Source organism: Rhinoderma darwinii, chromosome 11, assembly GCF_050947455.1.
Source record: "Rhinoderma darwinii isolate aRhiDar2 chromosome 11, aRhiDar2.hap1, whole genome shotgun sequence".
NCBI lineage: Eukaryota > Metazoa > Chordata > Amphibia > Anura > Rhinodermatidae > Rhinoderma > Rhinoderma darwinii.
This window is the reverse complement of record NC_134697.1, coordinates 39,350,605-39,376,427: the sequence shown is the minus strand read 5'-3', so window position 1 is coordinate 39,376,427 and position 25,823 is coordinate 39,350,605. Positions and strand designations below refer to the sequence as shown.

The window sequence follows — 25,823 nt, the reverse complement described above, 5'->3', positions numbered from 1 at the left end:
GTTGAATATTTGCAAAGTTCTGAGCATTTTTCTAAATAAGATAATGTATCGAATAGCCAAATAGGAGGTGACTTTTTCTCTTCACTCTGGGCAGTGTAATGTTTTCTGTATGACGCTGTCCAATCAGCATACAGCTTCTCCCTCTTCACAGCCCAGCAACACAGCGTGATCATATCGTATACAGCTTCCATTCCCGACTGTATTCAACTGGTAATATCTCTGGGTGTTTCACAGCTAGAACTGCGATCCTGGTGTCATGTGGAAGATTAAAATCTCATCTGCTCTAGGTGGTCCACAGCCTGAGATATGACTGTTGTGATCCCACTTCCCTCCAGCCTGAGTCTCTCACACTGTGTGAAGCAGCTTCATGCTGGAATGACAGCGTCAGAGGCTGTGAGGAGGCTCCACCTCAGGAGAATCGCTGGTGTTACCTCCCACTTGTCTAGTATAGGCTCCATTTGCATATTTAAAAAAAATAAAACAACTCATAACTTAAAATAAACAATTTTGGGACACAATTTTCACTAGCATTATCTGTGTGATAGCGCCTATTAGATTAGCTAGGGGATAGGGCATCACTAAACTAGTGACAGAGCCTCTTTCAGGGGGTATTCCCATCTCAGACATTTATGTCATTTCCACAGAATATGTTGAATGTCTGATAAGTGAGGGTCCCACATGTGAAGAACAGGGGGTTCTCCGACCCCCATCCTGCCTGGTGAAGTACTGCATGTATGCAGCTTTCTCCATTCACTTCTATGGGAGTCAGGAAACAGCTGAGCAGGATGATAGAAGGATGGGAAAAACTGCACCAGAATGGCATCAACGTGTGTATTTTCCTGTAACAAATGCATCGAGCTGTACATGAAGTGTCAATGATTTCCTGTGGCTGTCTGTCATATGCAAGTTGCGGATGTCTAGCTCAGGCCTTAAACGACCAATAGAAAAATAGTAGTATTTCTTTAAGAACACCCCCAAAAGGAGCATATTGAAAACGATCACGTATAGGATAGTTATCATAGAAAAAAGAATCGCTGTAACATATGCTAGAGCAGTGGTCCTCAATCTTATGTAGGTCACAAACCACCTTCAAATAGGTCAGCCATGCTGAATATTAAATTGACTGTTCAATACCCGGACGGGTCAGTTATTTTGCCCGAATCCCCCCAAACGCTTATTAAATGCTGGCACGTCATAATGGAGCAGGAATGATGCTGGTGAGGGACGTCACTATCAACCACTGTGCTGATGTCCATATACAAGCGTCAGTACAGTCTCAGACTATCACTTTCCCCACATTGCCACGCGAGAAAAGTGGGAGTCTGAAAATCACGGCAACATTCATGGTCAGGACTCAAGAGCGCTGCCAGGCTCCTGCAGGAAGATAAAAAGTCAGGATTGAATATAGCTACAAAGCCCTGACATTATATCCATAGCCCTGACATTATATCCATAGCCCTGACATTATATCCATAGCCCTGACATTATATCCATAGCCCTGACATTATATCCATAGCCCTGACATTATATCCATAGCCCTGACATACTTTTCAAGGGGAAAAAACAAAAAACGATTAAAGATATAACTGATTGATATGACTTTTACCCTTGTGTCAATGGCCAGTGATATTGCATTGACCCTGGGATCAATAGTATCTGCAGCTGCCAACAGCTGGGGAGCCTCATGCATCTCCCATACCACTGGTTGGGGAGCACTGCTAAACCTGATACTACTAAGGATTCTGGTGACTGAAAACACAACGTAATAATATAAATGTTGGCGATTTAATATTCGTTCCCCAAAGCCAGTGTGCCAAATGTACTAACTATTGCGGTACGTACCTGTCCCCCTCCCCCATACACTGCATACCAGGAGAGGGACACTGCTGCTATTGATAACTACAGCCAGAACGCTGCCGAGCTGAACACACGTGCTTATATATAATAAGGGGGAAAAAACCTTACCTACATGCCAAGGGTGGAGACCATTTAGAAATAAGGAAAGGATTCAAAACACAGAATAAGCCAGATCTCTCACACACATGGGAGTTCCTCCAAATTGGAATTGAGCTTCTAGGCAGGGAGACCTGGTGTTTTCTTCAGGCTACTAGATTTGCCTTTTTTTATAATTGGTAAATTGTTTAAGCAGGAATTTCTATTGTTCATTTTTGTTCCCCTTATTCCAACAGCATTCGTGGTGCTGAAAATACCTGAATGCAGCCAAATTTGGTCCAGGTGTCAATAACTAAAGCAGTGTGAGACCTGCACCTCCAACTATCACAAATCTACAACTTCCATTGTGCTCTGATAGGAAACGTACTTCGGCCCTGTTCACACGGAGTTTCTTGGTGTGGTTTTTGACGCAAAAAAAACGCGCCAAAAACGCCTTTCATTGACTTCAATGGGAAGCGGAGGCGTGTTTTTTTTCTTATGAGCGAAAAAAAGAAGCGTCATGCCCCTTTTTCAGGCGTCTCTGACCCCCCATTGACATCAATGGGAGGCAGAGAAAAAAAAATATTGTTTTTGCGGTGCTTTTTGCCCACGGCGCTCAATGACGGCGGCCAAAAACGCGGCAAGTGTTCTGCCTGCAGATTTTTCTGCCTGCAAAAACTCTGTGTGAACAGGGCCTTAAAGTAACAGAACAACTTGAGCTGTTCAGATCATTCACATGTGAAGCGTGACAGGAAGAAACCACGGTCCTGTACCACGTGAGGAATGAAACAGGAGATTGGCGCAATTGAGCAAGTGGTCTAATTTCAAGTAATTAAATCATTGGTAAAGAATATTGTAATAAGACATTTATCCTGTCATTACTACTTCTGTCTGTTACGTGTTAGCATGTTGCAATATTTCTTATCAAAGCTATGATACGCATGTATTTGCTTTAAAAGTCCAAGGCCGGGGATCGGAATAACCTCAACTTTTTCAGATGTTCAACTAGCCATATCAAGAAAGACCAAGATCAGCAAAAGCTGGTAGATTGCTGGTTTAGCTACGTCACAAATGCATAGACCATCATGACCATTCACTATAACCGGTTACCCAAACAAATCACCAATGCCATACACAGCGCTGAGGACCAGTAGCGCCGTCAATCGACAGCCGAGGGAAGGAGTTGGGAAGGGTTAACAGCACAGAATGAAGGGCACTTTCCGGTTTAGCAGACACGTACCAGCTTTATTTAAGACGCAAGAGCATTTAAAAGGAGTGTCAGCACTTTTGGATCTCCCCAAACCACTAAGATTGATAGCGAAGGCGTAAGGCAGGATAAACACACCCATGCTGCCAACGTTCGTGCTTGTATTACCTACAAAAAAGTAATTTTATTCTTCTACGCACTGTGTGCAAATGATCTGGGGGGGGGGGGGTCTGGCAAACCAGGAAATGTCCTGCATTGGGAACAGTAAACGCTCCAGACCTCTGCCCTCTCCTGTTGATTGACTGGGATTTGAAGAGAAGAGCTGTCAATCCACAGCAGAGGGCAGAGGTCGGGAGCGTTTACGGCTTCCAATGCAGGACACCTGGGGCTCGTCCACACGTAACGGAATTGCTGCGTATTCTCCATCTGGAATTGCGGACAGAAAATACGCAGCAGAATGCAGTAGCAGCAAAGTGGGTGAGATCCAACAAATCTCATCCACACGCTGTGTAAAATTTCCGTCCCGAAATTCACCTGCGGTGCGTATTTTTCGTTCTGCAGCAGGTCAATTCCTGCTGCGGAAAGTGGATGGAATTGCTGCGTTTTTCAGGAGATGTCACCTTACACAGGCTTGAAACAAACGCAACAAAATCCACACCATTTTCTGCAGTAAAAAAAAAACGCAGGAAATGGTGCGGTTTTTCCGCAATGGAATGTCTGGTAGTTTTTGGGGAAATACTGCATTACGTGTGGACAAGCCCTTAATGATTTTTTTTTATTTTTTTTTGGACACTTAGAAACTCATTTGCATACGACACATGGAGGAATAAAACTACTTTTTCCAAGTAATACAAGCACTAACATTGGCAACATAAGCATGTTTACACTGCTTTACACCTAATCCCGGTCTTAACAGTTTGGAGAGCTCAAAAGTGCTGACAGACAGAGGAGCCGCTGAGCAGATTCATAAATAGTTTTGTTGGGAAAAAAAAAAAAGTATAACTTGTGATTTATAGATCTAAATTTATGATCTCAAAAATTGACAGCCTTCCCAGTATAAGCAATCCTACAAAGATGGCTGTCAATCACCGAGTAGGACAGCCCACTGGACTCCTAAGCATTGAGAGAACAGGGATTTAGAACTATAAATGACAAACATACACAATCTGTTACCACAAAACTATATATGAATCTGCTCAGCTCGTCCTGCCTGCAGATAGGACTGCTTTGTCAACATGACAGGTTCCCTTTAAAAGACAGACTCCCTTTAAATGTGTGTCCAGAAAACTATGCCCTCCAGGGAATTTAGTAATATCTAAAAAACAAAACATCACTAACTAAATTAAGAGCACAGCCTGTTGCATAAACAGCAATGTCAGGTCTGGAATGATATGATGATCGCTCCACACAGAGAAGTTTAGGTAGACATTCTTCTCCTCTGTCAGCTATAGTTACAGTAGGGTTTCTGGGACAAACTTAATCCCTATACTGAGCTTATCCATCTGTCACAGGGTGATAAATTACAAGTTCCTTTAAGCAACTCATCCCCTAGAAAGCAGAAAGCCAAAAACAGCCACTAGACCATAAATCAGAAGGCTACATGTTTATGCTCTTAATTTTCTCTTCAAAATCTGCACCATAAACAAGTGTCCCACCTGAGGGGCTAGACAGCAAATGCATCTAATAATACATCATCCTCCTAGGACGTGGCAATGCCGGGAGACTACATGTTATTATCGCCAATCCTTACCTGATAGGGCTGAAAGGCACTATCTTCAGTTGCAAACTCCAGATGTCTCTCCACTAAAAATTCTATTGCAGTAATGGACTTGTATGCACCGTTTCCAACCAGGGGCTTGAAAGCCTAAAAAGAAAAGAAATAAACAGTTCAGAAATCATCTCTACACAAAGCTCAATCCAACCGATCAGTCGTCAAAACTCTATTTTACAAAATGTTTTAAAAAATGAATCAAACAAAAAGATAGATTAAAAGGGGTATTTCGATACACCTCAGGGATCCTCGTCTATTAGGAAAATAGGGGTTTTGTGACCCCTCCCCCCCATTTGCCAATACAAACCAGCCCTAAGTTGCCACTTATCCTATTACATTTGAGAGGTAGCCATGTTTCCACTCGGCCCACTCTAGGTCTATGGGAGTTAGGCCTCATTTACACAAGCGTGTGCGTTTTGCGTGCGCAAAAAACGCAGCGTTTCGCGTGCGCAAAAGGCACTTGACAGCTCCGTGTGTCATCCGTGTATGATGCGCAGCTGCGTGATTTTCGCGCAGCCGCCATCATAGAGATGAGGCTAGTCGACGTCAGTCACTGTCCATGGTACTGAGAGTTAACTGATCGGCAGTAACTCTTTCAGCACCCTCGACAGTGCATTCCGATCACCATATCGAGTAACCTGTTTAAAAAAAAAGAGGTTCGTACTTACCGAGAACTTCCCGGCCGTTGCCTTGGTGACGCGTCCTTGGTGACGCGCCTCTCTTGACATCTGGCCCCACCTCCCTGGATGACGCGGCAGTCCATGTGACCGCTGCAGCCTGTGCTTGGCTTGTGATTGGCTGCAGCGGTCACTTGGACTGAATGGTCATCCCGGGAGGTCAGACTGGAGGAAGAAGCCGGGAGTTATCGGTAAGTCAGAACTTTTTTTTTTTACACGTTCACGTATATTGGAATCGGAAGTCACTGTCCAGGGTGCTGAACCAGTTTAAACTCTTTCAGCACCCTGCACAGTGACTGTCTCCTGCCGGGTTCGGTCAAAACGAGTTCGGCCGAACCCGGTAAAGTTCGGTTCGCTCATGTCTAAGACACTCCGTTCGGATGTCTGTAAACAGAAAAGCACGTGGTGCTTTTCTGTTTACATTCAGTTTGACAACTCTTGCTCGAATCACGCAGTTCGCACGGAAGTGCTTCCGTGCGACCTTCGTGGTTTTCACGCACCCATTGACTTCAATGGGTGCGTGATGCACGAAAAACGCACGATTATAGAACATGTCGTGAGTTTTACGCAACACACTCGCGCTGCGCAAAATTCACGCATCGTCTGCACTCCCCATAGAGTAATATATAGGTGCGTACGACACGCGTGAAAAGCACGCGCGTATATTACGCTCGTGTTAATGAGGCCTTACAGAAATAGAGTAATAGAGAGCCCCGCCACTTCTCAATTTAAATGGGAAAAGTGGCCACTAACAATCAATTAACGGAGTCAAAGAAGCCCCTCTATTCCGATGGGTGAGGGTCCCAGAGGTGGGTTTTAAAATCTTCAACATGTCAATTTAACTTACAATTGTTGGTCACGTTTATATAAATCTGCATTTAAAAATAATTTTAAAAATCGCAATATTAAGTGCAGTTTTGATGTCGATTTTCTGCATCTTCTGCATTGTGTATATTTTAAATTAATCAAACTCTTTAAAAAAATAAACGGAGCTCATGTACACTAATGGAGGATTTAATGCCTTGGATGCTCCATGTTAGAGAAGTCTCCGTCTAATGGTGACCACATGGCTGAGGGTGCATGATCCGATCCTCTCGGGGAGCGAGGTGAGGTCACATTTTTATCCTAAGATCTCAGTGGGTCTCTGGCTGAAACATACACCTCAGTGTGTTCAGCTTCAGACGCGTAATACCAAGGATCAAATAACCTGCCTCAACTCCATTAGTGAAAGGCAAGAACCAGTGTTAAAACTACAATAGTGATTTGCCTCAAGGGAGAAAGTTCACCATCTCCGAAATAGCCATAGAATCGAAAATGCTGGCAATATGATCCTAAACAGGCTCAATTCAATTAACCGTTTGATGATTTGGGAGATTAGAAGTCATGGATATCATTATTCCATCATCTCTACTGAGTGACTTCTATCTATCGGACACACTTCACTTTTTCTCTGAACGATTCTTGGACAGATGACAATGGAAATGGCCAGAAAGGAGAATTAATATTTGCATTCCAGCAAACCGGAAATTCGGAGGCTTTTATACACCAGGATATAATAGGGTGTGTCCTCGGGTGGTCTACGTTCCAGGAAATTATCCTTCATCTTTCTAAACCACAAAAAGAAACATTGTATTTAGCAGAAAGTGTATTGAAATCAATGGTTACACACATGTAAACAAAAGTCATACGGCTTTAAAATCAGAGGAACAAGATTCATTCTTCAAAGAGCATGTGTTGGGCATGTGATCAAGTACAAGGAGACTGAACCACGCTCAATATAATCTCCTAAGAGTCCGCACTTGTTTGTTGCTTAGCAATTTGAAGTCTCCAGTTTGGGCAACATTTCTCAAACCACATGCCATCCAGAGATACCCAAATCCAAAAGCCATCACAGCCCATGATACGCGATTACTTGCCAGGGAATTGCAACCTACACGTTTATTTTACTGGTAGTGCCATTAAACAGGTGTAACATTTACAATAAGCTCTCGTGCAGATGTACATCATGTCAGACATTGGATAGTAGAGATAGGTTTAAGGTAGGGCTGGGCGATTATGACCTAAATCAAAATGATTAATTGAACATGTGACCTTGATTACGATTAATGAAGGATTATTTTGGCCACACCCCTTTTGCATTCCACACCCTCCACACAGTATAATGCCCCCCCATAGCTGCCCCCACACAGTATAATGCCCCCCATAGCTTCCCCCACACAGTATAATGCCCCCCATAGCTGCCCCCATACAGTATAATGCCGCCATAGCTGCTCCCATACAGTATAATGCCCCCATAGCTGCCCTCCACACAGTATAATGCCCCCCATTGCATAATGCCCCCATAGCTGCCCTCCACATAGTATAATGCCCCCATACAGTATAATGCCCCCTCTAGATGCCATTCACACAGTATAATGCCCCGCCACAGCTGCCCTCCACATTGTATTATGCCCCCCCATAACTGCCCGTCACACCGTATAATGACCCCCATAACTGCCCTCCACCCTGTATAATGCCCCTATAGCTGCCCTTACACAGTATAATACCTCCATAGCTGCCATCCACACAGTAGAACGCCCTCATAGCTGCCCCCAAACAGCCCTAATAGTGCCGGACAAAAAGTATACTACTCACCCATCGACGAGTGGAGGAGACACCTCTGTTTCTCTGGTCTGCGTGGCACGGCGCAGACAGGCACGATAATGTCACTGCCTCGCACCCGGTGATACAGGACTCCAAATGGTAGAACATTCACTAACTGTATCTGCGTCCTGAAGATGCAGATACAGTTTAAAGAGGCTATGTCACCAGTTTAATACTTCTCTATCTCCTATCTAATCTAATAAATGCTTTGATGCTGGTAACTACGGTGTTGTTGCTTTTTTAAAAAGATTTATTATTGACAAAGTTCTGATCATTTTTAGATTTATGCTCATTTTTTCTAAATGCCCAACTGGGCATTTTCTTGTTCCATTTAACAAAGTAGTCGTTTTAAAGAAAAGTGTATGACGCTGACCAATCAGCGTCATACACTTCTCTTCATGCATGCCCAGCTTTATTCACAGCACCACGTGATCTCGATGTGACGCGGCTTCCTCCCGAATTACCAGACATGGCCTCCAGCCATGCCAGGACGATTATCCTTCTCAGCAACAGTCCTGGCACGGCTGAAGGCATTTCGAAAAAAGGCCTCATGCACACGACCGTAGGGTTGTGCACGGGCCGTGATTTGCGGCTCGGACAGCCACAGAGTGTCACCCACAAATCACGGGCCATGCACATTACCGTGTGCATTCATTTCAATAAGCCTCGGCTGCAAAATGCGGGCATAACAAGGCATGTCCTATCTGTTTGCGGTCCAGGCTCCCGGGCAATGCACGGACTGTGGAAACCACGGTCATGTGCATGGGCCCATTGAAATGAATGGGGCCGCAATTCACCCGCAGATTTGCAGGTGAATTGCGGCCGCAAAAATACGTTTGTGTGCATGGGGCCTAAGGCAACAAAACAAAACCACTATATACAGACAGCACCATACATTTTGCCACGCCAACTGTCGCCATCCAGCAGTACCAGTAACTTTTTGGTCCTGTGCCTTTACTTTGTGTGCATATTGGTATCACAATTTCAGTGATAAATCTTGGCCTCCGTGATAGTCCGATGAATGATTTTACCGTGTTTCCCCGAAAGTAAGACCGTGTCTTACTTTCTTTTTATCCCCAAAAGCCCCACTATGTCTTACTTTCGGGGTATGTCTTATATTGGGAAAAAATTGTCGAATTATTTTTATTTTTATTTTCACAAACTTTATTTAACTGTTTTACATTTTTTTTTTTTAGTCCCACCAGGGGACTTCACTATGCGATGTGCCGATCGCATATATAATGCTTTGGTATACTTAGTATACCGAAGCATTATTGCCTGTCAGTGTAAAACTGACAGGCAACCTATTAGGTCATGCCTCCGGCATCGCCTAACAGGCAGATGCTGAAGGCAGACCTGGGGGTCTTTGTTAGACCCCCGGCTGTCATGGAAACCCGACGGCGACCCGCGATTTGTTTGCGGGGGCGCCGATCGGGTGACAGAGGGAGCTCCCCCCTCTGTCAAACACATTAAATGCCGCTGTCACTATTGACAGCGGCATTTAATGGGTTAAACTGCCGGAATCGGCGCGCGCTTCGATTCCGGCAGTTGCAGCAGGAGCCAGGCTGTGTATAACAGCCGTGCTCCTGCCGCTGATGGAGACGTATGGAGAGGGGGGCGGCGCGGAAGTGGGCAGGAGGCGGCAATACCCCCGTGTTTCCCCGAAAGTAAGACATATGTCTTACTTTCGGGGTACGGCTTATATTAGCCGACCCCCCTGAAACCCCCGATACGTCTTACAATCGGGGGTGTCTTACTATCGGGGAAACACGGTACATATTAATTGTTAAGTAGAGAAGAACTGTGCACTCGGAGGGGATCACATACAGTATTTTTTGGGCTTGCAGGACAGAGGATATTTTCTTCGGTTCTCTTTTTCTGCCAGATGTAGCACAGGAGTGTAATGTCTAATCTGAATCCTATGTTCTTTTCCGTATATTGTCTTTCAGTCAAGCTGAGCTGTCTGAGATAACAAAAATCTCGGCTAACTTTTTAATGATTAACCAGGTCCTGTGAGTTCAGGTCATCCGGCCACTGACAACAGCAGATCCACACGCTGGTAAAACAAAAATTCAAGCGAGCATGTGATAGAGGAGACAACAACACTGGTCAGAACCGGTCAGCTCTTATTTTTCTACCTACCTGTTCCCATCATTTAGTAAAGGTACTTTTACATGACCTGGCCTGGGCCGTATAGACGAGCGCCGATTAACAATACCGCTCGTTGATCGGAACTAGTTTGCTCCGTTTACAATGAGCTATGAATGGAGACGAGCGCTTGTTACTCAGATCGCATGTCCCCACACATTATTACCATGTCGGCAGCGCCTCTCCCGGATTACACAGGGAGAGGTGCTGCCGACAACGATAATATTTTCAGTATTTAACGCGTTCCGATCAGCTGATGAATGAGCATTTGCGCGTTCATCGGCTGGTCGTTGCCCTGTTTACAAAGGGCAATTATCAGAAACTAGCATTCTTTGAACGTTCGTTTGCCTGACAATTGGCACATGTAAAAGGGCCTCAATTCTTGTAAAACGATGTGCCCATATACCTTTTGTTTGCTTTTTATCTGGACAAACAAGGTAATTAATACACTACTTTATTGCCATATGCAAATTACTCTGCAAGTGCCACCTGGGCACTCAATCTCCCCGCAAGTGCTCCAGATTTCACCATCTTAGCTTGTTCAACTCTGCCACTTCTGCTTCGGATTGACGTTGACACGCTATGGCCACATCACCCATCCTCACTGAAGTCTTGCGCCTGCACCACTCACATTCTATCCAACGCATGTATAGTATGCTACCTAATCTGACAGATAGAATGAGAGCGGCGCATTTGTACTTGTGAACTAAATACGGGCTGTATCGGAAGTGGTCATGGCAGAGGTTCCTAGTTTGGGCAGTACCTGCTCATTGGTGCAGAGGATGCGGATGGTCGGTGCGGATTGGGACCTGGATGTGCCATTGGATGCCACTATTGAGTCATTGAGTATTTAAGCCCTGTGTTTACTAGCAACTACATCTCCTGACGAAGGTTGAAAACAAGCGTTGAGGGGCTCCCTGGGGTGATTTCTCCCATTGCCACCATGTCTGCTACAGGTGATTGTTCTATGCGAACAACATTATTATCTTTAGTGAACTATTCATCTGGGGCTTGATTCTAGACATAGAGCCTAGTTTAGATGTGCCACTACTACTAGTTTTTGATACATTACTACTGTCTGACAGGTTGCTATGATCGATCTTATCCCAGGATGTTTTTATATATTTTTATCTTATGGGGGTATATTAGTTTGTCTCATTTATATATATTAATAAAGATAGACTTTTTCTAGACAATTGCACGGTCTTATGTAAGCACTTTATTGCATGCTTGGACAGTTTAGGTTCATCCTCAGTTTTACAAGACCTACCCAAGACTGGGACCAGTTCGGTAGACAAATAAAAGCAGAGAGATTCCCTTTAACATTTTCAGCTTTCTTCTGATTACTCGTAGAGCTTCGTACTTCATGCAGAGATCCCTCCCATTACGTGTACACTTCCAAGTATCACAAACCCTTCCCTGTCCCTTAGAGATAAAACCAAACGTCAGAGTATTATCTCTCTGGTCTGGCACCGTACAATGTCATTCTATTCAGCTTTCCACAATGTTGCAACTCACATTTTTTTCCTCTTCTCAATCAGTGGTTCTAAAACAGTTTATTTGTTTAGCCTCAGAGGAAAACGAGTCCCAGGAAAAGGGCCAAGGCCCAAGTGATAAGGTGCTTGTTTGGAAACTGTACAAAACACACTGACATGAATACCAAAAGAGATAAGAGCCATGTCTAAGGACGAATGACACAAGGGTTACTTAAAAGGGGTTATCCGGTTCTTTTAAATTGATGGCCTATCCTTAGGATAGGCCATCAACATTAGATAGGTGGGGGCCCGACTCTGCACCCCCAATCATTTTTTTGAAGGGGCTGTGGTGCTGCAGTGAGCAGCACATTCCAGTCATTGTTGAACAGGCACAGCTCCGTACTTTTAGTAGTGGCTCTGCCTGGTATTACAGCATTGTCTCATTCAAGAGAATAGAACTATGCAGTATGGAGCGTTGTACACACTTAACTAAGGCTTCGTTCACATCTGCGCTAGGGCCCCGTTCCGACGGAGCTTTCCGTTGGAACGGGACCATGACTGACACAAACGGTAACCAAAGGGTTCAGCTTCCATCACCATTGATTTCAATGGTGACGGATCCGGTGCTAATGGTTTCCATTCGTGTCAGTCAGCGTCCCGTTGCGACGGAAAGCTCTGACGGAACGGGACCCTAGCGCAGATGTGAACGAAGCCTAATATTGATGGCCTATCATTAGTAATAGATCAATTTCAAAGGACCAGATAACCGTTCTAAATAGATTCTGCGTAACCTAATACTAGGCCCGATTCAGGCTACACAAACTGATGTAATAGCACCAGAAAGGAACAATTTGTTAAATGCTGCAGAGTATTACAATCCAATAAAAGGAGCGGGGTCCCCATGTCTACCACCAAGAAAAAGTATTCTGGTAAGAGAGGTCTGAACAAATCCCAGTACCCAAAGTGCATTTTTTTTCCACTGGCGATTGTTGCCTACAAAAGCTCCTGTTGCCAGTTGGAGTGGTATGTTTGGCTCCTAAAATTCAGTGTGTGTTATTTATCCCGTAACAATATTATCTGCTTCCAACTTGGAGCAATGGTGTTATTAGGACAACCCTTTCCATAAACGCTTTGTCTACCTGTGTGCTATACCCTGAAACCTGCCGACTGTACAGTGGGGAAAAAAAACCTGCGCAAAGCAGAAAAACAAAATGAAACTTCTGTTAAGAGACGATATATCGAGCAGAAAGCAGGACAGATTAGATACCTCCACCATATTGTGGTATTTGGGCCCCTTGACAGGTAAAATCCATGTTGCGGGGGTTGTATAAGGCGCAGTGTAAACAGCCCGCAGCACATTCCATGGGAAGTGATTGATCGCAGGTCAATGACTTCTCTGAAGAAAATATCAAGAATCCTGCGACTGTCCTTATCCTGTCAAAGGTCAAACAGCTATCTGCATTGTCTGAAGATTGAAGGATACATACACAGGATATCTGTACAGATCTTTCCGTTATCAGAAAAATAACATGGTCATGAGTGAAAACAAAAGTCCTTTAATTTTATAAGATAGGCCTGTCAGCAAACAACAAACACACTAGAGTTATTAAATAACCCCTCAAATCTATTCCACAGGAATAAAAACCCTAAGGGAGCAAATCGACACGTGATAGAAAAAAACTTGCTATACTTCCATTTATGTAGGGGGAAATCATCAGTCCCTCCATCACAAAGGTAGATAATACCTAAAAGAATGTCAATCCTCTCAGTAATGCAAGTTTTTTTTCTGTGAATTGTCATTTTACTGGGCATTCATTTTTGCGTACACATCTACAGAGTGCCACCCAACATGGCACTCCAAATATCTGCATGCAAGCCCATATACCTCTACTGTTGCATTGGTCTGCTACTTGTATGGTGAAGCGTAGTCTACTGCATTTTTCACTACAGTTAAACAGTATACATCTGTTTATATGGCAAACATGTCAAAAGTACACACTTGGCTTATGTTTGGCCAATATAAATCTATGGGTACGTTACAGTAATTGTCTGGATTCCTCTTTTTCCTACCTAAATGTATAGTGCTGATGTATCATATAAACCCAGTGTGAATAGAGCCTAAAAGGAGCGATTGGGGAGTTTTCCTGTCGATACTTTATTAAAACAGGGCTAGACAAATCCAAGGAGTCACGAAGCGAAAAAATACCTAGAAATTTACTGCTGGGCGAAACGATTTTTTTGTTGATTTCAGTTTAATGTCTATGGTAGATCTTATGGATGCATCACAGTTGACAATAGGACAGATGCCAGTCTCAACAACCTTGGAAAAGGTTCACATTTCCATAGATAAGGTCACTTATGTATCCTTAAAAAGAGATTGTCCCCCAGAAAGCACCACATTTTGTCCATGGTCTGTGTCTGGTATTGCAGCTTAGCCCTATGTAAGAGACCCTAAGCAGACCCCTTTTTTTTCCTGGGCAACCCCCTTAATTATGGACAGACAGAGACCAGGCCTTTTCCCCACAGCCCCAGATAAGGGCTAACTGGTCGTAATAACCGTTATTAGTGAGTTGGAGTGCACCTACTCTTATAATATTGCATATTTATAGAAACCTAGAGAGCTCTTTAACACAAGGGTTGGCAAAGTACTGAAAAAGTCAGGAGCCATTTGGATTTCCTTTTTAGCAACCAGGCAATAAGAACTTCCATAGAAATCTGCAAAATACAACCCCATGAAGTTCAGCTGGCCACACACCGGAGATTTCAGAAGGCCGTATAGGCCAAAGCAGAACATTTTCTGCCAACTGTTGTTGCCTTTTCACAATGGTAACAAAAAATACTGCAAAAGATGTCAACCGAAGGAGGATATATATGAAAAAGGCATTCGAACATGTTGGATATATTCGGTCGTAGTTGGGTATAGTTGTAGGCATAACTGAAGCTTTTCATGACAAACGGCAGTAGTGCATCACGATGAATACTCAAATCAACCAAGTCATGACCCTAAATAGAAGCCCACACCAGGTCATAGAACAGGCAGTAATCGTCCCGCAAATTGACAATTAATTGTTTTGCCTCATGGCATTGCCGTTAAAGCCCTTCACAGATCAACTGGAAACGTCCCAAAAGCAGCAGTCTAGGTTTTCTGGTCTATAAACCAGCTCTATGTGCCAGCAGCAAATTTTTGGCCGGATTGGCAAATTGGCTACTGGGATCTGTCTAAACATGTATTAACATGTACCCCAAATGGATAGCAGTCATTTTGGCTAACATACGACCAAATCCTCGCCTTCTTGGATTATTGAGTGGAAACGTTTAGGCAATAGTAAATTTAGCATTGTGTCCAACTACCTTTCTCCCCTCAGGCAGTTCCAATGCCTTTGGGTTAACACTGCACTAGGTGGATTATTTCTGAAATAAGGTCATAATGAAAAAGTTAACACCATTGGCAAGATTGGCATGAAAATTAAACAAAAAAAAAACAGCCACCATCACCTTCAATTAGAACATTTCCAGATAGACCGGTAAAGGCTCTCGAATATGTTTATTGGCATTTCATTACAGGGGCCATGTTGAAGGAGTGGGTGACACGTTGGTATTATTATTGTGTAACGTTCATCATAATTTTCCCTTCCGGACTTAAGTTCATGTAATGCAAATATGACTTCCTTTCACACGTCTGTGAGCTTGTCCTCCGGTTTGGGGGTCACAAGGTGAATACAATAGGAGTATCCACCTCTATGCTAAACTCTTAAAAGAGTTGCAGCTTGGCAGGTATAGAGAAGAACATCTATGGTGGTGTCTCATGATCTTATGTATTAGATGTAAGCTCTCTGGTACCAGGTACCACATGCAAACCAGATCCATGAACCTCTGAAGTTCACTGCCCACAACGAGTAGTGGCCGCTAGAGACGAGAAATCACAACTGGCATGTCCAAGGTCACCATAAACCAAAATGTTGTGGTAGTCAACGTCCAACCAGTATACGGTAAAGCCAATAACCCTAGTTGACCAATGAGATTTAGAAGCGGCATATGTGAAAGGAGACCGGCACCCAAAGTGAGGAGTCAGATAGTTTGGTACATTGGCTTCAAAACCTTTATTATTGGCACCTTTCTGATATTTATCCACGTTTCGGCCATTCATGGGACAGCATCACAGAAGCAATTCTACCCCAATACAACGGATTCCCATAGATTACAAATTAGAGGGATAATGGGGATGTCTGTGGCGACTAAACACTTTTTTATTGTTGTATTATCGCTATGCTTACGGCTACCTGTACACCGGACACATCCATTTCTCTTACAGCCATGACATTCCGCAGCGTCATACACAACGTCCACAGTCTGGCCTCACAATCTAAATTCCTAACCTCAGGTCAAGTTTCATGAGAATATAGGAGCATACCTAAGTAGCAAAGAGGAAACTCCCAAACATATGCAGCTTGTAAACTCCACACGGATGTTGGCACGGTGAGACTAGTTGTTTTCACGTCACCCCTTATTTTTACAATGCAAAGACCTTGTGCTTCTAATACCACCCAAGTCGGAAAAAAAAAACAAACTAAATATTCAGTCACTACATCATCCTGTTTGGGCCTTTGAGCTACAACACATTCCATTGACGTGAGTAAATACAACAAAAAAACAGAGCAAACCCTCATGAAAGTCAAAGGAAGCCAGCCTCAGCCTCTGTAACAAGTCAGCAGCCAGTGATGCAAGCACAGGAAACGCAGCCCAGGGCGGACATGTGCTCCTCCACAATATGAATCCTGCCTGCTCCTACCAGGCTGGTCCAGCGGGCCCCTCACCACAGCTGGTGCCCATCATTAGACCCGCTGCCCTTCTTCGCATGTCAATGCCAGTGTACACAGTAAGTCCTGGTAGAACTCAACAGACTATGCTAAACCGGAGTCACATGCACAGACAAGCTGCTTGCCAGCGCCTTATACCCACCAGTACTGGAGAGAGCAGCAGATGGTCCGGTTACAGCAAATGATCAGACATCCCATATCATTCCGTGTGTGAAAGGGTTAACAACAGCCGAAGGCGCCACCTTAATCCGGCAATAGACGTAACGAGGACTGCTAAAACTGATGTTCGATCAGATATCTTTTAAATCGCGATTAAAATAAACCCGCGGTCCCACGACCGAACGGACTATTTCGTAACAATGCGTTTTCATCTATGGAGAATCCACGACCGATGCGTTCAGCGCGCCTTCTTATGAATCTTTGGGCACAACCGCCAACTACGTACCCCAATGAAGATTTTTTTTTATCAAGTCCGATACATTTGGCTAATGACACAAGGAGTTTCAGAGGATCCTATCTGATCGTTTTGTATGCCACGGCGATGGTTATCGTAACCAGGGGAGAAATGACCAGTACGTCTATGGCCTCAATGATGACCTAGAACCAGACAGAACATAAGAAAAGAGGAGTACCTGATGGCTCTGGACTACAGCAGGAGCAGCAACAGGGCACCCGATGTCACCAGCTGCCAATCCAGGGGGGTAGTGGGGGCGCCCACTTCGAGGGCTAGGCTGGACTCACTCCACACTTGCCGGGGTGGGCTCCACGACTGGTACGAGGTATGAGCTGGCAGAGGGCGGCGGATCACAAGTCTCTGCTTTTGTCACCGAGCAGTGAGAAGGTGCCGAGCGCCCAGATCTGGGTCATGACAACCAGGAGAAGGATGGAGCCCCGCCGGGAGGTCGCTTACATAAGCCGGCAAACCGAGCAGGAAGGGGAGACGGTCACGAGCCTCCTAGTGAACGAGAGGGGGAGGTGGGATCCGCCCGCAGGCATTGCCGGGGCTTCCCAGGGAGTCGCAGTGCTGAGTGTTGCCGAGGAAGGATGGCGGATCTCGGGGTGGAGGAGGCGGAGCTGCTGCGGCGGCGGCTGGAGAAGGAGGGAGGGCGGGAGGAGAGCTCAGGGAGGGCGGAGCTGTGTGCGGCTAATCTGCCGTCACAGGTGCTGATGGAGTCACTTCCACAGCGGCTCACATTACTCATTACTCATCTGACTGGAGGAGGAGGGAGGAGGGAAGAGGAGGCGGAGGAGAGGCCGCACTGACAGCTCACCATTACTGCTCTACTCATTGTACATCACGGTGCGAGGATCACGTGATAACCGACACAATCCGACCGATGGTGGTCGGTAAAGACCCCTTTACATGTCACTTATTGCTCCTATTGTCCACTAGGATTTATGTAAATTGCTCATTCATACATAGAAATAAAATCGTTTTGTATGAAGATTTCATTGCCTCTACGATAAAAAATGGTGGCGTACGCATGAGAATTGTAATGGTGGAAGAGTCCAGCGATCCCTGGTACTATTGTGTGAACGAGAGATTACACGAGGGGAAATTATGGGTTAAAATCAGACCCACCTAAAAGCTATTCTCGGTCGCCAAGTGTTGTAGCCGTGACCCTCATCGACTGACTAGGACGTGCTGACATTTGCCACCCAAAGTCTGTGGTGACATTCGCACTTTGTAATAAGGAGGCGGTTGTTCAGTGTGCCCAAAAACAAACAACAATTTGTGATATAATATTAGGCGTCATTATGTCCGCCATCTTCATCCCTCCCATTCAAAAAAAACACTAGTACAAGAGGGGGGAACAAACGCCCATGTATGCAGCACCTCCATACTGAAGTGGCCGTCGAGCTCAGCTAGAAACCAAGATACCCAAAATAGAAAAACTTTTGTAACTGAGATATTGGCATTTTTCGGTTTTGTTGTGGCGCCCATTTTTCCAAAAAGTGACAACAGGAAGTGCAGGCATATTAGTGGTCACCACGATGGTAAAAGGGTCACCATGTTATTGATAGAGGTCAGCTTTCTCATAGATCTAATTCAATAGTGACAACTAAAAAGCCTGCACTTCCGGATGTCACTTTTTGGAAAAATGTCTCACTCCATAAGGAAATAAAACCGGATTATCAGACTTCTGATTGGCTAATATATGGTCGAGTTTACATCTTGGGTGGAAAGCTTCTGATCTAGCCAAACAGGGCTGCAAACTTCATCGTGACGTCCAGGCTGTTTTACGAGGGCCAGTGCAATCTACTCCATAGACAGAACACAGGATGCAGTAAACAGCGCTTGTATTTGGGGGATAGTGCGGACTTATTATCAGGCGATTTACGCCATTACCCAATATCTTCATGTGGGTTTACAGACCTGGAAACCAGTGTAATTTTCACATCATTGAACTCTGTGGTGAATATTGTAGCCCTGATGGACTGTTTTACAGTCAGTCAGTCAGTCAGTAATAGGTTGGAAATGAAGGGCTCGGAGGAGGCGTTTTATCTGTAGGGGAATGTGTAATACCTCCAGGAAAACAGAGCCGTCTTTGTAGCCTGGTACTATCAGTCTCCTACAGATTCCCACTGCTCGGAGAGCTGCACTTAGCTGACAGTCTGACCTTCAATTACTATCTTGGCTGGAAGCCTGTGGACGCTTGTTGTGCAAGAAACACTGTGTCCTCTGCTGCACGGCAGTTTTACTGGGCCATAAAAATGGATTCGCATACGGGTTATAAATATACAGTCCTGGAGACGAGACAAAGATATTCTCTAGAAAGAAGGAACCATGCCTTGAAGTATCATTGTGGGGCTGATGTAGCTGTACTGGGTCTATTCATGCTTCTGGCCTACATTAGACATATATACAGGAATGTATCTATAGGCTTGTGTTGTGCGGACATATGCCAAAAACACGTTCATTCCTGGATATTTCAAATGGATACAAATATCATAAAATAAAAAAAAAACAGCGCTTACCTATGGTTATCACCGGCGCTGATACTCCGATGGCCCTTCCGGTGATTGATTATATGCAGGCAGCATGTGACTGCTGCAGCCAATCAGGGGGCTCAGCAGCTAGGTGTTGTATTCCTGGCATGACGCCAGAAATATTATTAGTCACCGCAGAGCCCTTCGATTGGCTGCAGTTGTCACGTCCCAGGATTCCCTGTGATGCGATCAAAGGGGGCCCCACCTCACTCTTGCTTTAAATGCCGCGATCGTGGCGATCAAAGGGTTAACAGCGATCAGAAGTTTCTCTGATGACTGCCGTTAGAACAGGGCTGCGGCTGTGTATTATAACCATTGCCCGCTCCTGATCACACGGGCGCAATCAGCAGGATGAGTATGCTCGCCCTTAAGCAACAACATCCTGCCACTCATGACTCGTTAGTTGGCAACTGGTTAAGCTACAGCGCCACCACAGTGTGAATAAGGCATTGCCTAATTAAATCAATGGGGAGGCTGTGTAATGCATGGGGCACGTTGAGTCCTCCAGAGAGAGAGAGAGATGTGCTTTGTAGCATTGGACAATAGATGAGGGCCCTGATTTGGAAAACCCCTGTCCTCCATTGGCTCAGAATTCCCTAATAGGTTATTTAAAAGAGGGGTTTACTAAAGCAGACTAGTAATAATAAAAAAAACATCATAAGTGACATATATGCCAAATAGCAACCTGGGGAATTAGGCTGTACGGTGATACGCACGCTTACTACAGTGAAGATAATAAATGGCCGTCTGCCTGCACATATATTGAAGGCGCAGGTTCACGATTTCAGACATTTCATTGCAGATTAATGTTATTACAATAGTTTATAATGATGGGTGTAACCAAAGCGCTGTAGTAAAATACTGACTTTATACAGGTTTATCTACAGCACAATTGACGGGCGGTATCTAGCCTGGATAAACAATAAAGGGGCACAACTCTTGCTATTTCTATTGACCGTCATTTTGCATTCATATACATCATGACAGCCCTATGAACTGCCTACTAGCAGAATACAGGCTGCCATAAACCACACCGTATCTGGTCAATGGTGCCTGAAGAGCAGTGGTGGGGAAGAATTTCTCTTCAGGAATTGCTAGTTATAGACTCCCTTAATATGAGCTCCAACCCGTAACAGAATTCTTAACACCAAATCTTCTAAATGAAAAGCAAAGTTCATTGCCCTAATAATAGCAAACAAGACTTAACATGCAGCCGTCATGCCGGTGACTCACATGCTCATTGTTGGCTGGACTTCTGCATAATAACACCCTGAGAGAAAAAGGAAGTCCTGCTCCACACCAAGTATACATTTCCAATTACAGTTTTGTTTCATGGCTGTGGAACAAGGAAAGCATTTCATGTCTACTAATAAAATCATGGTACAGACTGGCATGAGAAGCATTAAGAAGGATCAAGTTTTTAAGCACAATGTACATTCCAACTCACTAACAATAGGAGGTTTAGGTCAAATGGTGGTCCGTTCACATGTACCTTTTCTATCATTACCTACCTCCATACACTAGAGCTCATGAACAAAACCTTATTAATGATCCATGTTGTACAGATCCATAATACGGCACCCATGGATATATATGAACCCCATACCATACAGAGGCACAAAGTGTCTATGGCTACGCAAGGACTCACTTAGCCACCGTATACGCGCTGTGCAGATGGCTTTGCCGAGTGCATGTACCCATAGTCATTTAATACTCTCAGTGCAGAATACATGTAATATGTCATTGCACAATACAGAGTATGAAGCCTGGGGATTGGACGTCCCTGTTGCCAATATAGTGCAGAATACACGTATTATATCGGTCACCGATGTATACTCCAGCATCCAGGGGTGGGATTCAAATTTAACAATAGGTTCACTGTTTTGAGGACAAAGACATATACGCCGGGAGGGGGGCTGGGTCACGGTGTATCGCGCCATGGAAAATTATTCTAATAAGAAAATAAAACAATTACGATATTCCAAATACACCCTATATTAAAGTGGACTCTAAATAAATTCCCCGTTCAGAATGTTTAACTGGATTTGCACACTATGTATATAATTTCATAAGCGTACATACCTGCCCACACATTATATTAAACTCACCCATTATGTATAGACCTATAAGCGCTCATTCAATATCCTGAGCCTGCTCAGCTCATGTAGTTAGGCTGTGCACTGTGAGAAGGGTGGAGGACAGTGCAGTGTGCACAGTAAGCCGCAACAAGTCTCCCGGCTAATGCACAGATACGGTGCAAGGACCAAACTCAGTACATATATACAGCACCAGAACCAAGCTCAGTACATATATATATATATATATACAGCACCAGAACAAAGCTCCGTACAGAAATACAGCACCAGAACGAAGCTCCGTACCTTTGGAACCCGATCACAGTTCCATATCCAGCAAACATCCAATAATAGGCAGCACTCCAACGTAAAAGTGTAAAAAAGGTAGCTTTAATAGCCCTCGTGCAACGTTTCGGCTCTGTGCAAGGAGTATTTTTCAAACATGCTTGAGAAAGGCTCCTTGCAGAGCCGAAACGTCGCACGAGGGCTATTAAAGCTACCTTTTTTACACTTTTGCATTGGAGTGCTGCCTATTATTGGATGTGTGTGTATATATATATATATATATATATATATATATATATATATATATATATATATATACACATACATACATACATACATACATACACACACACATATTTATATATATATATATATATACACACACGTACGTACGTACGTACGTACGTTTTCTCTACCAATCAATGTGGTGTCTTTTTTTTTTTTTCTTATGTAACTCGAGCATAAAGCCATTCGTACATTATACAAGCTATATAGTTAGATATACACACACAACACCAGAACCAAGCTCAGTACATATATACAGTGCCAGAACCAAGCTCAGTACATATATACAGCGCCAGAACAAAAGCTCAGTACATATACACAGCACCAGAACAAAGCTCAATACATATATATATATATATATATATATATATAGCACCAGAACCAAGCTCAGTGCATATATACAGCACCAGCACAAATACAGCTCAATTTAGTGCAACCCCAGCCATATAGGTTTGCACTAATTTGTATACAGCTCCCAGCATGGCCCGAACAATGGTAAGGATATGCTGGGAGATGATGTTTCACACAAAACAAAAAAAACACACCACCCATCATCTTGCTGCAGATCATACAGCGACTACACTGCTGATTAGAGAAAGAATAAACATTTACATTAAGTGACTCACAGGTGGTCATATTCTAATTGTTATTTTTCTCTTTTATTCTCCGTCCGGTCCAGACCTCTATGACGACTTCTCCCTGCCACAGCCCAATTCTGCAGTTTGCAACTCAGATGTCTTCAGCTTCTCACTTTTCAAACATTTCTGCACCTATAAACAAAGATAAAGTTCTCAGTGCCAGACACTGTGCCCAGAATAGTGCCATACACTGCACCTCTAATTATAATAGCACCATACGCTGTGTCCCACACACACTATGCCACCTGTAGCAGTGGCCCCTGTAGATAGTGCCCCACACATAGCCCCCCTGTAGATAGTGCTCCACATATAGCCCACCCCTGTATATAGTGCGCAACATATAGCCCCCCCTGTAGATAGTGCCCCACATATAACCCACCCCTGTAGATAGTGCGCTGCATATATCTCCCCCTATAAATAGTGCTCCACATATAGCCCACCCACGTATATAGTGCATCACATATAGCTCCCCCTACAGTGCTCCACATATAGCCCATCCCTGTATATAGCCCCCCTGTATATAGTGCCTCACATATAGCTCCCTTTATAGTGCTGATATTCATTTTTAATAATAAGAATGAAAAAAAAAAAAACTTTACATACTCACCTTAATCCTGTTCCCACACCATCAGGTGGCAATGCAGACCTGCTCTCTCCTGAGAGCAAAGAAGTAATTGCAACGCTTAAGTCGTTAAAAAGGAAAATGGCCGGGCACAGAACGTACCCGGCCATTCATCGCCTATAGTGCAGGAGGGGGTGGTGGCGCCCCCTCAGAGGCAGCAGCCCGCCGTCATGCACAGTGCGGCCCTGGCGCCCCCACCACCTTCCCTCTTATTTGCGCCTGGGGCACATGCCCTGCCTGCCCCCCCCCCTAGCTACACCCCTGCAAAACCAAGCTCAGAATGAATGAAGATACACACACACCGCACCTGTATATATGCAATGAGCTTGGTTTTGTTATTGTATTTATGTACTGAGCTTGGTTCTTGCTACCCTCAGACGATGTGTTGGGGTATGTGCACACGATAACGACAATTACGGCTGAAATTACGGAGCTGTTTTCAGGAGAAAACAGCTCCTGCATTTCAGACGTAATTGCTTGTACTCGCGTTTTGCGAGGCATCAATTACGGCCGTAATTTGGAGCTGTTCTTCATTGAAGTCAATGAAAAACGGCTCAAATTACGTCCCAAGAAGTGTCCTGCACTTCTTTGACGATGCTGTTATTTTACGCGCCGTCTTTTGACAGCGACGCGTAAAATTACAGGTCGTCGGCACAGTACGCGGGCAAACCCATTGAAATGAATGGGCAGATGTTTGCCGACGTATTTGAGCGGTGTTTTCAGGCGTAATTCGAGGCGTAAAACGCCTCGTTTACGCCTGAAAATAGGTAGTGTGAACCCAACCTTAGGGTGTGCGCATCCCCGTCCTTAAAGGGCAAGCGCGCACATACTAAAAGTTCCCTTACCAATCCCCAGATCACCCTGGACTATAAAACGGGTTCCACCCATCCACTGCCTGAGCGTTGTTGTGTACCCATGATCGTATAGCAAATGATTCCTTAGTTGTATCCTGCTCCCAGTGTTCCCATATCCTGCTTCCAGTATCCTGTTGCGGTGCTGTCTCCTGTACCTAAGCCTTTAGTTGGAGTCGTATCATCTTGCGCCATCTGCCACGTCTAGTTCCACCTGTGCCACAACCTCTGCTACTGTCTGGACTCTTACAGGTACTCGTGTGCTAAGAACTTTGCATAAACTTTAGAGACTTATTTGGCCAGCTGCTACTACACTACGGCAGAGCAGCCTGGTGGGCCCACATACCCCTAGATTGTGACATTTCTGATACTGTATATATGTACGGAGCTTGGTTCTGGAGCTGTATATGTGTGTATGTGTGTATGTGTATGTATGTATATATATATATATATATATATATATATTCTGAGCTTGGTTCTGGAGCTGTATATGTATATATATATATATATATATATATATTTATATTCTAAGCTTCTCTTTTGTGCTGTATATATGTATTGAGCTTGGTAGTTATGATCTGTATAACCCCAGAACGAAGCTCAGTACATATATACAGCACCAGAATCAAGCTCAGTACATAAATACAGCACCAGAACAAAGCTCAGTACATAATAAATACAGCACAAGCACAAATACAGCGATCATTTGCAAATTCAGTTTAACCCATGCCATATAAGTTTGTACAACATAAAACTACAGCTCCCACTATAGCCAGAACGATGGTAAGGATATGCTGGGCGATTTGCGGGTTCACAAAAAAGAACCGGCCGGATGCCACCTTTGCAGGCATCACCGGAGGTAAACTACATGGGTGATTTCTAGTAGCTTGATCAATCTGTTACACAGTCATTATTTCTAGGACTTACACAACTTTAGGTCCAACATACATATGAATTCCCACAGGTCTGTTTACGGGAGTAATTTTTTTGTGGCGGTTTTTGCTGCAATCACATCAAAACCGCTTCCTTTTTCTCAAAATCTCCATGTTTTTGCAGCAAATAAGGCACAAATTGACAAAAACGACTTATGTAAACAGACCCTAAGAGTGACTGATGACAAGTGCTTCTAGAAATCATTAGGTTAGAATAGCCACAATAGTACTATGGATTCTACTTCTTCATACACAATCCATCCATTGTTACAGCAATCACAATGTTCATGCTGTGTTTGTTGCGTTTTTAGCATGCTTTTTTTGTTTTGGTTGTTGAACTCCCATTGAGAGACATGGGAGTTTATCTACCAGAACAAAATTTTTTTTAAAAAAACATGCTAAAAACGCAACAAAAACATCTCGTGAACCCAAATGCAGAGACCTCCACCGATCGCTAAAATGAAGCAGCAGAAG

The 25,823-nt window shown here is 44.1% G+C and overlaps 1 protein-coding gene across 4 annotated transcripts in view; it reads right to left on the bottom strand.

Moving 5' to 3' along the window:
• Positions 1 to 25,823, bottom strand: part of JMJD1C (jumonji domain containing 1C) — a 250,851-nt gene that overhangs the window by 78,673 nt on the left and 146,355 nt on the right. For 3 of the 4 annotated variants that reach the window (XM_075841133.1, XM_075841132.1, XM_075841135.1), the window contains exon 3: positions 4,890 to 5,003. In XM_075841133.1, coding sequence (XP_075697248.1) covers positions 4,890 to 5,003 — 114 coding nt within the window. Of the gene's footprint in view, positions 1 to 4,889; positions 5,004 to 17,302; positions 17,398 to 25,823 lie in introns of those variants that run through there. The other variant, XM_075841136.1, reaches the window with a different exon arrangement.